This window comes from Trachypithecus francoisi, unplaced genomic scaffold, assembly GCF_009764315.1.
Source record: "Trachypithecus francoisi isolate TF-2019V2 unplaced genomic scaffold, Tfra_2.0 Lachesis_group11, whole genome shotgun sequence".
Lineage (NCBI taxonomy): Eukaryota > Metazoa > Chordata > Mammalia > Primates > Cercopithecidae > Trachypithecus > Trachypithecus francoisi.
In genome coordinates, this window is record NW_022681456.1 from 91,364,369 (window position 1) to 91,378,095 (window position 13,727).

At 38.1% G+C, this 13,727-nt stretch overlaps 1 protein-coding gene across 1 annotated transcript in view; it reads left to right on the forward strand.

Moving 5' to 3' along the window:
• ADAMTS20 (ADAM metallopeptidase with thrombospondin type 1 motif 20) overlaps positions 1-13,727 on the forward strand; it is a 217,504-nt gene that overhangs the window by 162,463 nt on the left and 41,314 nt on the right. Inside the window, exon 29 of the mRNA XM_033222369.1 lies at positions 774-941. Within this exon, the coding sequence (XP_033078260.1) occupies positions 774-941 (168 nt within the window). The remainder of the gene's footprint in view (positions 1-773; positions 942-13,727) is intronic.

Genomic DNA, 13,727 nt, shown 5'->3' on the forward strand with positions numbered 1-13,727 from the left:
AATCAAGGCTTGGACAGCTTATGAAATGGGCCTAAAGTTACCCAGCTGTAAATGGCATAAGTGGTACTCAATGCCAGAGCCCAAGTGCTTTCCACCACATTGCACTGTCCTCACTCATAAAATGAAAACTGACTGACAAATGAAGTCAAATCATTATTTTACCTATATTTTTAAAAATATTTCAGTTATTTTTTGTTTACTAAATAAATCAGAGGGCCGATGGTAGGGAAAGACGTCTTCCAGACTGATGCAAAAAACAACCTGAATTGAAATGATGCTAAAAAAAGTAAATTTTCTGCTTTCTCAATCACAGTTTCCTGCACTGAGAGATTACTAAAATTTTTAAATATAGAAAACATACTTTACAGTATAGAAAAGCATATGGAGATAAAAATAAAATGGGTATTGATTCTACAAAATGGAATGCAAGTTTTATTGGATGATAAAAGGAGTTAGTTGAGGATAGTCTAACCTTAAAAGATTTAAAGCATTGGTGTGTCAGAAGAGTACCTGGTATATTGTAGACAATCAATACACTTTTTGTAGAATAAATTATAAAAATGTAATCATATTACCTTGTAATATTCACATTAATTGATAGTCCAGAGCAGATTGGTAAATTTTAACTTTTTGCTAATTAAAGATACCAGAGTATATCTTAATAAAAATATCAAAGCAATTATGTATGGATTGTTACATTTTGTACTTCTTTAAGATAAGCTTAAATTAATCAAGAAGAAAATGAATCAAGTGCATTCATATTTCTTTTCTAGTGCTCAGCTTCTTGTGGTAAAGGTAGAAAGTACCGGGAAGTGTTTTGCATTGACCAATTCCAAAGGAAATTAGAAGACACAAATTGCAGTCAAGTACAGAAACCTCCAACTCACAAAGCCTGTAGATCTGTCAGATGCCCTTCATGGAAAGCCAATAGCTGGAATGAGGTATATGATGTATATTTTATAATTATATATGTATTTTTTGTATTTAAAAAGAAAATCTTAATTCATTCTTATTTTTCATAACCTTAATGTTTTACTTCTCTAAAATGTATTGTTATGTACTTTTTTGCACTATGCTTTGTTAGTATTAATACTAAACAGTGTTAACACATTTGCTAAGTTTATAGTTAAATAATAAATTAGTCATTTGATTTTTTAAAAAATTAATACAGGGTCTTGCTATGTTGCCCAGGCTATTGTTAAACTCCTGGACTCAAGCAATCCTCCCATCTTGTCCTCCCAAAGTGCTGGGATTACAGACATGAGCCATTGTGCCCAGCCTAGTCATTTGATTTTTGTGACTATAAACTTAACAAGAAATTGTGTTACTGAATACTAGCAGGGGCTACTGATAATCATAATACTGTTCTCTGCAGTCTAACAGAAAAACATATATGACGATACATTTTGTAACTGCCTTGTTTCTACCCCCAACTCTTGGATTTTAGCTAAGATTGAATCCTGGAGAAGGGACTGGTAAATTCCAGATGGGATTGTAATCAGAGATTGAGAGTTAGGGAGTTGTCAGAGATAGATAGCTTAGGCTGTGCTAGAATGAAAAGACTCACCAAAAATGAAAAGACTCACCAAAAATGAAGTTGATAAATAAATGAGACCCAGGCTGACAATTTAGCCTGTAAAAGAAGGGTAATTGATACCACTTGGCATGCTCAGAGAAAAGAGATCAAAATTTAAATTCGGGTAGGCATGCATTTGAAAATGACTGTCAAACACCACCAGCTTGGGAAATACTGAGAAGAAAAAAGCCATGAAAGAAGTCAGAAAAGATAGCTGGAATAATTTCCTGAGGACTGATTTCAATGGGGCTAGACTTTCAACATAGCCATCTGGCTGCTTTCAGCAGTACCTCAGAGAGCTTATCTATTTCTTAAAGGGCCTAGTCCTGCAAAGGGAAAAAGAAAGCCATCTTCTCATCATGGAACTTCCTTATCTCTGTCAGATGTTTGAGTCTGTCTATTGGGGAGCTAGAAGGAAATGGAGTTTCCCCTGGGGTCCAAAGTCATTATCATTCTCTCTTTGCGCTCAGCATGTCAATGCAGGGCACGCAGCTTTGGAGTGGAATTATGTCAGTGCCTCACTGATGCTGAATAAAAGCCTCCCAAATTGAGTAAAAGTCTCAAATGTCTTTGTAGAAGAGGCAGCCTCTGTCAAGTGTTAATGTGCTGGGGCTTATGGTCAAGAAAACTAGAGGCTAATGTGTCTGTTTTTTATCCCATAAAAAAAGATGTATTATTGGGCATTTGCTTCTATATTGAATGTTCATCAATCAATCAATTATTTTTCATGCTTTACCAGATGTCGTGATTTAAAAGATTTCTCTATTAACTTGTTTAATTTAGTAAATGTCACTACTCCCTACTAAGTTGTTCAAGAAAGAAATACTGGATCCATCCTTATCCTTTTTCCTTGCCTCCATAGTTAGTCACTCAACAGATTCTCTCATTTCTCATTCAAGTAGCTCTTGAATCTCCGTTGCACCCACCCCAGTCTAGTTTAATAGTTCATTGTCATCTGTTCCCGAGCCTATAATGGCCTCTCTACATATATTTTGACCATTATTTACATTCATATAGTGTGAGCTCAGAACTCAGATATGCTTGTGTTGCTTAATATCATCTTGGGTCACTTAATAGCATCTGTGACTAAGCATTATCTTTAGGGAGTAAGACTAAAACCTAACCCATGCTCACTTTTTCAGAATTATCTCAGACCAGTGTCTCTTTTTCTCTTGGCGACAATGGATATTTTGTTTCCTAAGCACCTATCTAAGCTAAATACTTCTTGCTTTGAATACTGTGATCTAATTGCAAAAATACTCACCATCTCTTAAATTATTATGTTTCTCATATTATGGTTTTACTTAAAGTGGAGGTTTGCCTTACTTGATCTGGATAGAGGTGTGGCAGGATAATGGCAAAGTAGCTTTCCCCTAAGGATGTGAAACATTCTAAAGGCACTGAACATGAACGGCCAGAGATCTGCTGGACCATTTAGATACCTAAAGAATCTCACACAACAATATTCAATATAGAATCAGGTCAAATCAGCCTCTTGGCTGCTTACACCTTCTTTGAGACCCATCATTTTCTTTTTTTTTTTTATCTTGAAATAATTTTTTTTTATTATACTTTAAGTTCTAGGGTATATGTGCATAATGTGCAGGTTTGTTATATATGTATACTTGTGCCATGTTGGTGTGCTGCACCCATCAACTCGTCAGCATCCATCAACTCATCATTTACATCAGGTATAACTCCCAATGCAATCACTCCCCCCTCCCCCCTCCCCATGATAGGCCCCGTTGTGTGATGTTCCCCTTCCCGAGTCCAAGTGATCTCATTGTTCAGTTCCCACCTATGAGTGAGAACATGCGGTGTTTGGTTTTCTGTTCTTGCGATGGTTTGCTGAGAATGATGAAGGATCTAGAACTAGAAGTACCATATGACCCAGCTATCCCATTACTGGGGATATACACAAAGGATTATAAATCATGCTGCTATAAAGACGCACGCACACGTATGTTCATTGCAGCACTATTCACAATAGCAAAGACTTGGAATCAACCCAAATGTCCATAAGTGACAGACTGGATTAAGAAAATGTGGCACATATACACCATGGAATACTATGCAGCCATAAAAAAGGATGAGTTTGTGTCCTTTGTAGGGACATGGATGCAGCTGAGATCCATCATTTTCTTACTTGCATTTTAAGATCAGAGCTGGGACCAAAGGTGATATAAATTCCAAAATCCCACAAATCTGCTGTCCAGTGCCCCCACCCAAAGCCCCTAATTTGGAAAAAAAAAAAAAGAAAAAAAGAAACTGTATACTAAATGCTAGATGTTTAAGAGATTTTGTATTTCTGTAATTCCATATTGTGTAATTTCAAAAATACATAAGTATAAATCTTTATTTCTATATTTTCAGAATTTCTGACATATATGTATATGTTTTATAATTTGAAAAATAGTAAATGTTAATTTTTTAAGTCCCTAAAGCTCCTAAGAATCTGTGATCCCTTCATTTGTAATGTCAGTGACATTTCTACTTGTGAAGGTAGACTAGAGTTCAGGGACAGGGAGGATGTCTTCCTGCTTCCAGCACTGGGTAAACTTTGCTTCCTAATTTTTTCTAGCTAGTGAAATTCTGTTTTTCATTTCAATGCTGTCTGTTAATGCTCCTCCTTTATCATCTTTCTTAATATTTAAAGTGGCCTTTCTTGGGGTAGGCTGAGGTGACGAGCACTCTAACATAAGGCATTTATCGAACTTTTCAAGGCATAAATAGTTGAATCTCCATAACAAAAGTAAAAAAATGAGAAGGAGAAGGGAGCAGCAAGGGACACATCCTGACACCATATAAGAGTTTTTATTCCCCACAAATGCAGGTATTAATATGTGCATTAGGCAGATGAAGAAACAGCAGCTTATAGAAAGGTTAAGAAGCTTCCATGGAATATTATGCAGCCATAAAAAAGGATGAGTTCGTGTCCTTTGTAGGGACATGGATGCAACTGGAAACCATCATTCTCAGCAAACTATCGCAAGAACAGAAAACCAAATACCACATGTTCTCACACATAGGTGGGAATTGAACAATGACATCACTTGGACATAGGAAGGGGATCATCACATACCAGGTCCTTTTGTGGTGAGGGGGTAGGGGGGAGGGATAGCATTAGGAGATATACCTAATGTAAATGATGAGTAAATGGGTGCAGCACACCAACATGACACATGTATACATATGTAACAAACCTGCACATTGTGCACATGTACCCTAGAACTTAAAGTATAATAAAAAAAAAAAGAAAAAAATGAAGCTTGTGTAGGTCATAGTGCAGGAAATGTTGGGGGCAGGGATTTGAACACAGGTCTATTTGAGCTTTCTCCATTATACTAGTTATCATTATTCCATTATTATCATTATACATTAGCTCATCCTTATATTTCCTTAGCAAATTATTGCCCCTTTGGCCAAGAAGGACACATGAAGTTCACAATTTCAGGCCATCACTGCACTACATATAATAATGTGGTCAATAGAAATGTAATTTCGAAGTTGTGCTGAATTCATTGCAAGTTTTCAATGTAAAAATATCTGTTGCATATATATTTATTTTTTTATTTATTTTACAGGTTAAAGGGTAAATAACTGAGGATATAGTTGATCACATATTAAATATGGAGTTGCTTAAATCACTAACATATTAGGTTACATTAACAGAAGGATGATGTTCAAAATGTTGGGCACTAATATATCCTGATCAGATATTTGGAGTAGTGCCTATTCCGGAATACAGATTATAAGAAAAATCTTGACAATTTTCCAGAGAAAAACAATTAAATGGTAGCACTATACTATGTTGGTTGTCTAGTGTTCTGCTGCTAGTAGCAAGAGTCCTGATTTATTAGTGGTTTAAACTACAAAGACTTTTCTTGTTTACATAACAAAATCAGAGAGTTGCTGGTTTTAATTTTAATTCAGCAGCTCTACAACATTAGAGTGCTGGATTGGCATTTCTGTGCTTCTGTTGTTCAACTCATAATGGTCATAAAATGGCTGCTACAGTTCCAGTCCTCATGTCTTCATACTTTCTCACATGAAAGTAGGTATATATTTGTTCTATATTTAAAAGGCAGACAGATCCTGGACAGTGCAGTAAAGTTTAAAAAATATTCTAGTTCAATATAAGAAAAAATTTGCTAGCATTGGAGATTAAAAAATGCTATGGCTGCTTTCACAATACAGTGAACCTACCCACAATGAAGTTATTTAAGTATGAGTAGGTTTTATGGTCACTTATTCATTATTGTTGTAGAAGGATTTCATAATGAAAGAGAAATTAGGATTACTTATTCCTAGAGTCTCTTTAACCTTAAAATACTATACTACTGCTAATGGTACTACTATATTATTGATGCCCTTGAAATAAACCATAGTTGCAAATAAGTGACTGTAATGAAATCAAAACCTTATCCATAATAAAAAAATTATAAACAAAGTATCCAAAGAGAAGACTTCTCTATTTTCATTTTAAATAATTATTTATTAAACAGCAGAGTGAGTCAGCTTTGAACCCGTTTTTGCAATGCACAATCTAATATTTCCTTATCTCTGCTCTACAATAGCTATAATGGCTACAGTACCTGTGGATTTGCTAAAATTTACCTAATCCATTTCCACTCTCAAGTCTTTAAAGCACTAATGTATGCAGTGCTACATTTGTTCATAAATATGATATTTATGAACTGTCTGGATTGAGTTATATAATATAGATGAAGTAGTGCGTCCCAATCAGTTAGTTGGTGGTATAATTGCAATTATAGCTTCACAATGCCTTTACATTCATTACCCAGATTTTTTTAAAAGACAAAATTTGACATGCTTGTAAATATTAGTTCTATAAAACTGTAAAGGACGGGCGCAGTGGCTCACGCCTGTAATCCCAGCACTTTGGGAGGCTGAGGCGGGCGGATCATGAGGTCAGGAGATCGAGACCATCCTGGCTAACACGGTGAAACCCCGTCTCTACTAAAAATGCAAAAAATTAGCTGAGTGTGGTGGTGGGCACCTGTAGTCCCAGCTACTCGGGAGGCTGAGGCGGGAGAATGGCATGAACCCGGGAGGCGGAGCTTGCAGTGAGCCGAGATGGCGCCACTACACTCCAGCCTGGGCAACAAAGCTGTCTCAAAAAAAAAAAAAAAAAAAAAAAAAGTTTTTTTCTGTCTCAAAAAAAAAAAAAAGTTAAAATAATGGGAGTTATAATGTACCTTGGGAAGCCATTCTAGTAAGCCACTTAAGAGTGGATGATAGTGTTTTCCCTGTATTTGCAACCATAGAAGGAAATGGCTTTGGGAAAAGGGAAAGAGTTTTGCCATGGAAATGTTAAATTTTAGGTGCCTTTGACGTATCTAAGTAGAAAACATATAAAAAATCTTATAAATACATGAGACAGTTCTTATAAATACATGAAAATATAAATGCAGAGCTCAGAATTGTGATCAAAGCTGGAGACAGCATTTAGAAATTACTCAAGTAGAGAAAAAATTGGTCAGAAAGAGCTTTTTAAGAGAATCCAGTTATAAATGGAACCCTGGGATATGCTGACATTTAAAGAATATGCAGAGAAAGTAGTAAAAGACCCTAAGAAGGAGCAATTCAAGAGGTAAGAGGAGACCCCCTAGAACTAAAGGAGTTTCAATTACAGAACCAGAATGATTCAACAGAAAGTGATCAATGGTGCCAAATGTGTTTGGGAGATTAACTAAGAAAAGATTTGAAAACTTTCTGTTGAATTTGGCAATTGAGATTATTGATGACAGCAGGCTAAGGAATATTCAATTTAAGCAATGAATTCTTCTAAGTTAAAATCTAAAACCATACTGATTTACGCTATTGTACTTTTATTCCTAAAAACTGAAAAACAAGTTACTTTTTTCTTCCAAGTAGTAGTCCCTTCTTTTTCTTTTTAGAGAAGAGTTCATATCAAAAATATAGTAGCTAGCTGTTCTCTTAGTGGATTTTTAAAAACTCATGCTAGGATCAAAGGACCAATAATCAAGTGTGGTTTATCTAATTGTAGGAAATTATATTTGCCTAATAGAACAACTTGCTAAATTGTGTTTTATAAACTATTTTTTCCAGGAATTCTTTTTCAGGCTTAAAGGCAGGATGTTTTCCAAATATAGTTTATATTTCTGAAATTAGCTGTGAAAAATATTTTCAGGAGCTTTATTTTATAGGCTAGACATTTTCAGAAGAGATTCATTTAAGTTAAACTACATCCAGACATTTTAGTCTATTTAATATTGTGCCATACACAAAGTGCAGATGAAATTTGTAGATATGCATAAGATTTTATACATTTAGTTATGCCTTATCTTTTACTTCATAAGTAAGCAACAAAAATCCTCTTTGAAGTCAGTGGTTGCTGCTTATACTCACAAGAGAGAAAACTACATTTTAAAGTGCTTTTCCAGTAAAAATGTTGGCACAGTTTATGAGAGGAATTTTAGTCTACTGGGTAAACTAAATTCTTAGCTTTTGTGGGCTTTTAACTTTCTTTCAGAAATACCCTGTATTTCTTCAAAATACAGAGTAAAACTGTATTTTGCAGATATATATTTACTGTTGTGAAAAGGAAATTAGTTACTCTGGAACTCCTGCAGAAATAATGAAGTTGGTGAATAACCTGATTTTTCCCCCTATAATATTACAGTTGGGAATACTAATGGATCCCCAAACAATATGACTCATTATGACCTGCAATTCCTACTGGAATGACAAGGAATATAAACAATGAAACTCACAAATTAAATATCATTAGACATATGCTACACTTTATTAACATTGGCATCACAACTCTTGTAGTCAAGCTCTGTTATTATATGGTTTTACTACTTAATTTTGGAACACCTGACATCCTAGAGTTGAAAGATTGCCAAGTCCTTTTTCATCCCCAGGAGGCAACACAGTAAGAACTCAGTCTGGAGTAAAAAAGAACTGAACTTCAACTATTTTTCACTGCTGCTGTGATCTGAATATTTGCCAACTCCACACCTGAAAAAAACGCATGTGTTGAAATCCTAACCCTTGAGGTGATGGTATTAGGAGGTAGGGACTTCGGAAGTTGACTAATTCATGAGGGTAGAGCCCTCATTGTTGGAATTAGTTCTCTTATAAAAGACACTCCGGAGAGCTAGCTTGTTCCTTCGCCCATGTGAGGACACAGTGAGAAGGCACCCTTTTATAAATCAGAAAGTAGGCCCTCACCAGACACTGACACCGCCAGCACCTTGATCTTCAAATTCCCAGCCTACAGAACAGTGAGAAATAAATTTCTGTTGTTTATAAGCCATGAGTTTATGGTATTTTGTTATAGCAGCCCTAATAGACTAAGATAAAAAAATTGGTACTGATAATGAGGTGCTACTATAATAAATATCTCAACTACCTCAGGTGTGTCTCCAGTGGTCCCAACTATAGCAATGGCTGTGATGGCCAGCCCTCTGGAGTGCACAGGTGATAAACTTTAGCAGTGTCCAATGGGACTATCTCCACTGACAAACAGAGTAAATGAGTCATGGTTGTGTGGCAGCTTCCACCTAAATTTCAAAGGATAGAGCTACCTACAGACTTGGGCACATGAGCTAGGAAGAAGGCCTTTGCAAGGGCAGAGCTATGTTCATGGAAATATGGATAGTAAAGGCCATGAGGTCTCAGATGGAAATCATAACATGTTATCATATTATTGGACTGTGGAGGAAAGTTCATCCTTGTTCTAAAGTGGCAAAAAAGAAAAAATTGTCCCCACTAAGGTGATGCCTAGTGGAGCCATGGTGTCAGAGCTGCCCCTGTGACCCCGGACCACTAGAGCCACTGGCATGCAACTTCAGTCTGGAAGGGCCATAGGCACCAAACTACAATCCATGAGAACTGTGGCGTGGGCTGAATCCAACAAAGCCATGGAGCAATGCCACCTAGAGCCCTGAGGACCCGATCTCTGCCCCAGTGTGTCCAGAAGGTGGAACATTATATCAAAGATTATTCTCAAGACTTAAGATTTACTGTTGTTAGCTCTGCTAGGTTTTTGACTTACTCAAATCCTACTACCCTTTTCTTCTTTTCTACTTTTCTTTTTTTGAAATGAGAATGTCTATCCTATGACTTGCCTATACCACCATTGTATTGTGTAAGCACATAATTTTCTTGATTTCACAGGTTCACAGCTGAAGAGATATTTGCCTCAGGATGAATCAATTATACCTTGAATCTCACTCATATCTGATTGAGTCGATACTGAGATGAGAGTCTGGACTTTATAGACCTTTGAATTGATGCTAGAATGAACTAAGACTTTGGTGTTATTGAGATGGAATGAATGTATTTTTCACGTGAGAAGGACATGAATTTGAGGAGTGGGGCAGGGAAAGAATGGGACGATCTGAATATTCGACTGTGTTTCCTCAGAATTTATATGATGAAGTTCTATACCCCAAGGTGATGGTATTAGGAGGTGGGGCCTTTTCTAGTCCCTTTTAAAGGACACCCCAGAAAGCTAGCTCATCCCTTCCTCCATGTGAGAACACAGTGAGAGGGTGCCCTGTAGGAACCAGAAAGTCGACTCTCACTGGATGTAGAATCTGCCAGCACCTTGATCTTGAAATTCCAGCCTCCAAAACTGTGGGAAAGAAATTTCTGGTGTGTAAGACATTCAGTTTATGGTATTTTGTTATAGCAGCCTGAACAGACTAAGACAATCACTAACTATAGGCAGCACTTCAGGCAAGGGACTTTAACTTCTCCGAGTCCCAGTGTCCTCAGCCATAGTGCCTCTTTTATAGAGGTATTGACAGGAATAAATGTATGGAAAGTGTTCTGTGACATTTCACAAATAACACACAATTGTACACATAAGAAAAACAAGACTTGGAGAGGTTAAGACAAGGTTGTCTATGTTTACAATTTACACAACCAGCTTTCCAAAACTCCTATCCATTGAAATATAATCATGACTCAATGAATTAGCCAAGATGGCCAAATAGGAACAGTTCCTATCAGCAGCTTCCAGTGAGACCAATGCAGAAGGCAGGTGATTTCTGCATTTCCAACTGAGGTACCCAGTTCATCTCACTGGGACTGGTTAGACAGTGGGTGCAGCCCATGGAGGGTGAACAGAAGCAGGCAGGAGGGACGTCACCTCACTTGGGAAGCACAAGGGGTCAGGGAAATCCCTCCCCTAGCCAAGGGAAGCCATGAGGGACTGTATCTTGAGGGACGGTGCTATCCGACCCGGATACATGCTTTTCCCCTGCTCTTTGCAACCCACAGAGCAGGAGATTCCTTCAGGTGCCTATACCACCAGGGTCCTGGGTTTCAACCATAAAACTGGGCGGCTGTTTGGGTAGACACCAAGCTAGCTGCAGGAGATTTTTTTTGTACGTGGCACCTGGAATGCCAGCAAGACAGAATCATTCACTCTCACGGAAAGGGGGCTGAAGCCAGAGAGCCACATCATCTAGCTCAGCGGATCACACCCCCATGGAGTCCAGCAAGCTGAGATCCACTGGCTTGAAATTCTTGCTGCCAGCACAGCAGTCTGATGTCAACCTGGGATGCTGGAGCTTCGTGGGGGGAGGGGCATCAGCCATTACTGAGGCTTGAGTATGCAGTTTTTCCCTCACAGTGTAAACAAAGCCACAGGGAAGTTCAAATTGGATGGAGCCCACCACAACTCATTTTTTCAAATTGGGTGGAGCCCTCCACAACTCTAGCCAAGTTGCCTCTCTAGATTCCTCCTCTCTGGCCAGAGTATCTCTGAAAGAAAGGCAGCATCCCCATTCAGGAACTTATAGATAAAACTCCCAGCTCCCTGAGACAGAGCATCTGGGGGAAGGGGCAACTGTGGGTGCAGCTTCAGCAGACTTAAATGTTCCTGCCTGCTGGTTCTGAAGAGAGCAGTGGATCTCCCAGCACAGCACTCGAGCTCTGCTAAGGGACAGAATGCCTCCTCATGTGGGTCCCTGACCTCTGTGCCTCCTGACTGGGAGAATCCTCCCAGCAGGAGGAGTCTCCTCATACAGGAGAGCTCCAGCTGGCATCTGATGGGTGCCCCTCTGGGACAAAACTTCCAGAGGATGGAAAAGGCAGCAATCTTTGCTGTTCTGCAGCCTCTGCTGGTGATACCCAGGCAAACAGGGTCTGGCATGGACCCCCAGCAAATTCCAGCAGACCTGCAACAGAGGGTTCCGACTGTTGGAAGGAAAATTAGCAAACAAAGGGATGCCTTGAACACCAACAAAAAGGATGTCCATGCCAAAACCCCATCCAAGGTCACCAACATCAAAGATCAAAGGTAGATAAATCCACAAAGATGAGGAAAAACCAGCACAAAAAGGCTGAAAATTTCAAAAACCAGAATGCCTCTTCTCCTGCAAAGGATCACAACTCCTCACCAGCAAGGGAGCAAAACTGGACAGAGAATGAGTTTGGTGATTTGACAGAAGTAGGCTTCAGAAGGAGGGTAATAACAAACTCCTTTGAGCTAAAGGAGCATGTTCTAACACAGTGCAAGGAAGTCAAGAACCTTGAGAAAAGGTTAGAGGAATTGCTAACTAGAATAACCAGTGTAGAGAAGAATGTAAATGACCTGATGGAGCTGAAAAACACAGCATGAGAACTTCATGAAGTATACACAAGTATCAATAACTGAATCAATGAAGCGAAAGAAGATTGAAGATCAACTTAGTGAAATAAAGTGTGAAGACAAGATTAGAGATAAAAGAATGAAAATGAGTGAACAAAGCCTCTGACAAATATGGGAAAATGTGTAAAGACCAAACCTACGTTTGATTGGTGTACCTGAAAGTGACAGGGAGAATGGAACCAAGCTGGAAAACACTCTTCAGGGTATTATTCAGGAGAACGTCCCCAACCTAGCAAGACAGGCCAACATCCAAATTCAGGAAATATAGAGAACACCACAAAGATAGTCCTGGAGAAGAGCAACCCAAGACACATGATTGACAGATTCACCAAGGTTGAAATGGGGGGAAAAATGTTAAGGACATCCAGAGAGAATGGTCTGGTTACCCACAAAGGGAAGCCCATCAGACTAATAGCGAATCTCTCTGCAGAAATCCTACAAGCCAGAAGAGAGTGGGGGCCAATATTCAACATTCTTAAAGAAAAGAATTTTCAACCCAGAATTTCATATCCAGCCAAACTAAGCTTCATGAGCGAAGGAGAACTAGAGAAGCAAGAGCAAACATATATGAAAACTAGCAGAAGACAAGAAATAACTAAGATCAGAGCAGAACCAAAGAAAATAGAGACATGAAAAACCCTTCAAAAAATCAATGAATCCAGGACGTGTTTTTTTGAAAAGATTAACAAAATAGACTACTAGCCAGACTAATAAAGAAGAAAAGAGAGAAGAATCAAGTAAACACAATAAAAATGATAAAGAAGATATTACCACTGATCCCACAGAAATACAAACTACCATAAAAGAATAATATAAACACCTCTATGCAAATAAATTAGAAAATCTTGAAGACATGGATAAATTCCTGGACACATACACCCTCGCAAGACTAAACCAGGAAGAAGTCAAATCCCTGAATAGACCAATAACAAATTCCGAAATTGAGGCAGTAGTTAATAGCCAATGAAACAGAACAGAGGCCTCAGAAATAACATCACAAAACTACAACCCTCTGATCTTTGACAAAAACAAGCAATGGGGAAAGGATTAATAAATAGTGTTGAGAAAACTGGATAGCCATATGCAGAAAACTGAAACTGGACCCCCTCCTTACACCTTATACACAAATTAACTCAAGATGGATTAAAGACTTAAACATAAGACCTAAAACCATAACAACTCTAAAAGAAAACCTAGGAAATACCATTCAGGACATAGGCATGGGCAAGGACTTCATGACTAAAACACCAAAAGAAATGGCAACAAAAGCCAAAATTGACAAATGGGATCTAATTAAACTAAAGAGCTTCTGGACAGCAAAAGAAACTATCAGCAGAGTGAACAGGCAATTTACAGAACGGCAAAATTACAGAAAATTTTTGCAATCTATCCATGTGACAAAGAGATAATATCCAGAATCTACAAAGAACTTAAACAAATTTACAAGAAAAATACAACCCCATTAAAAAGTGGGTGACGGATATGAACAGACCCTTT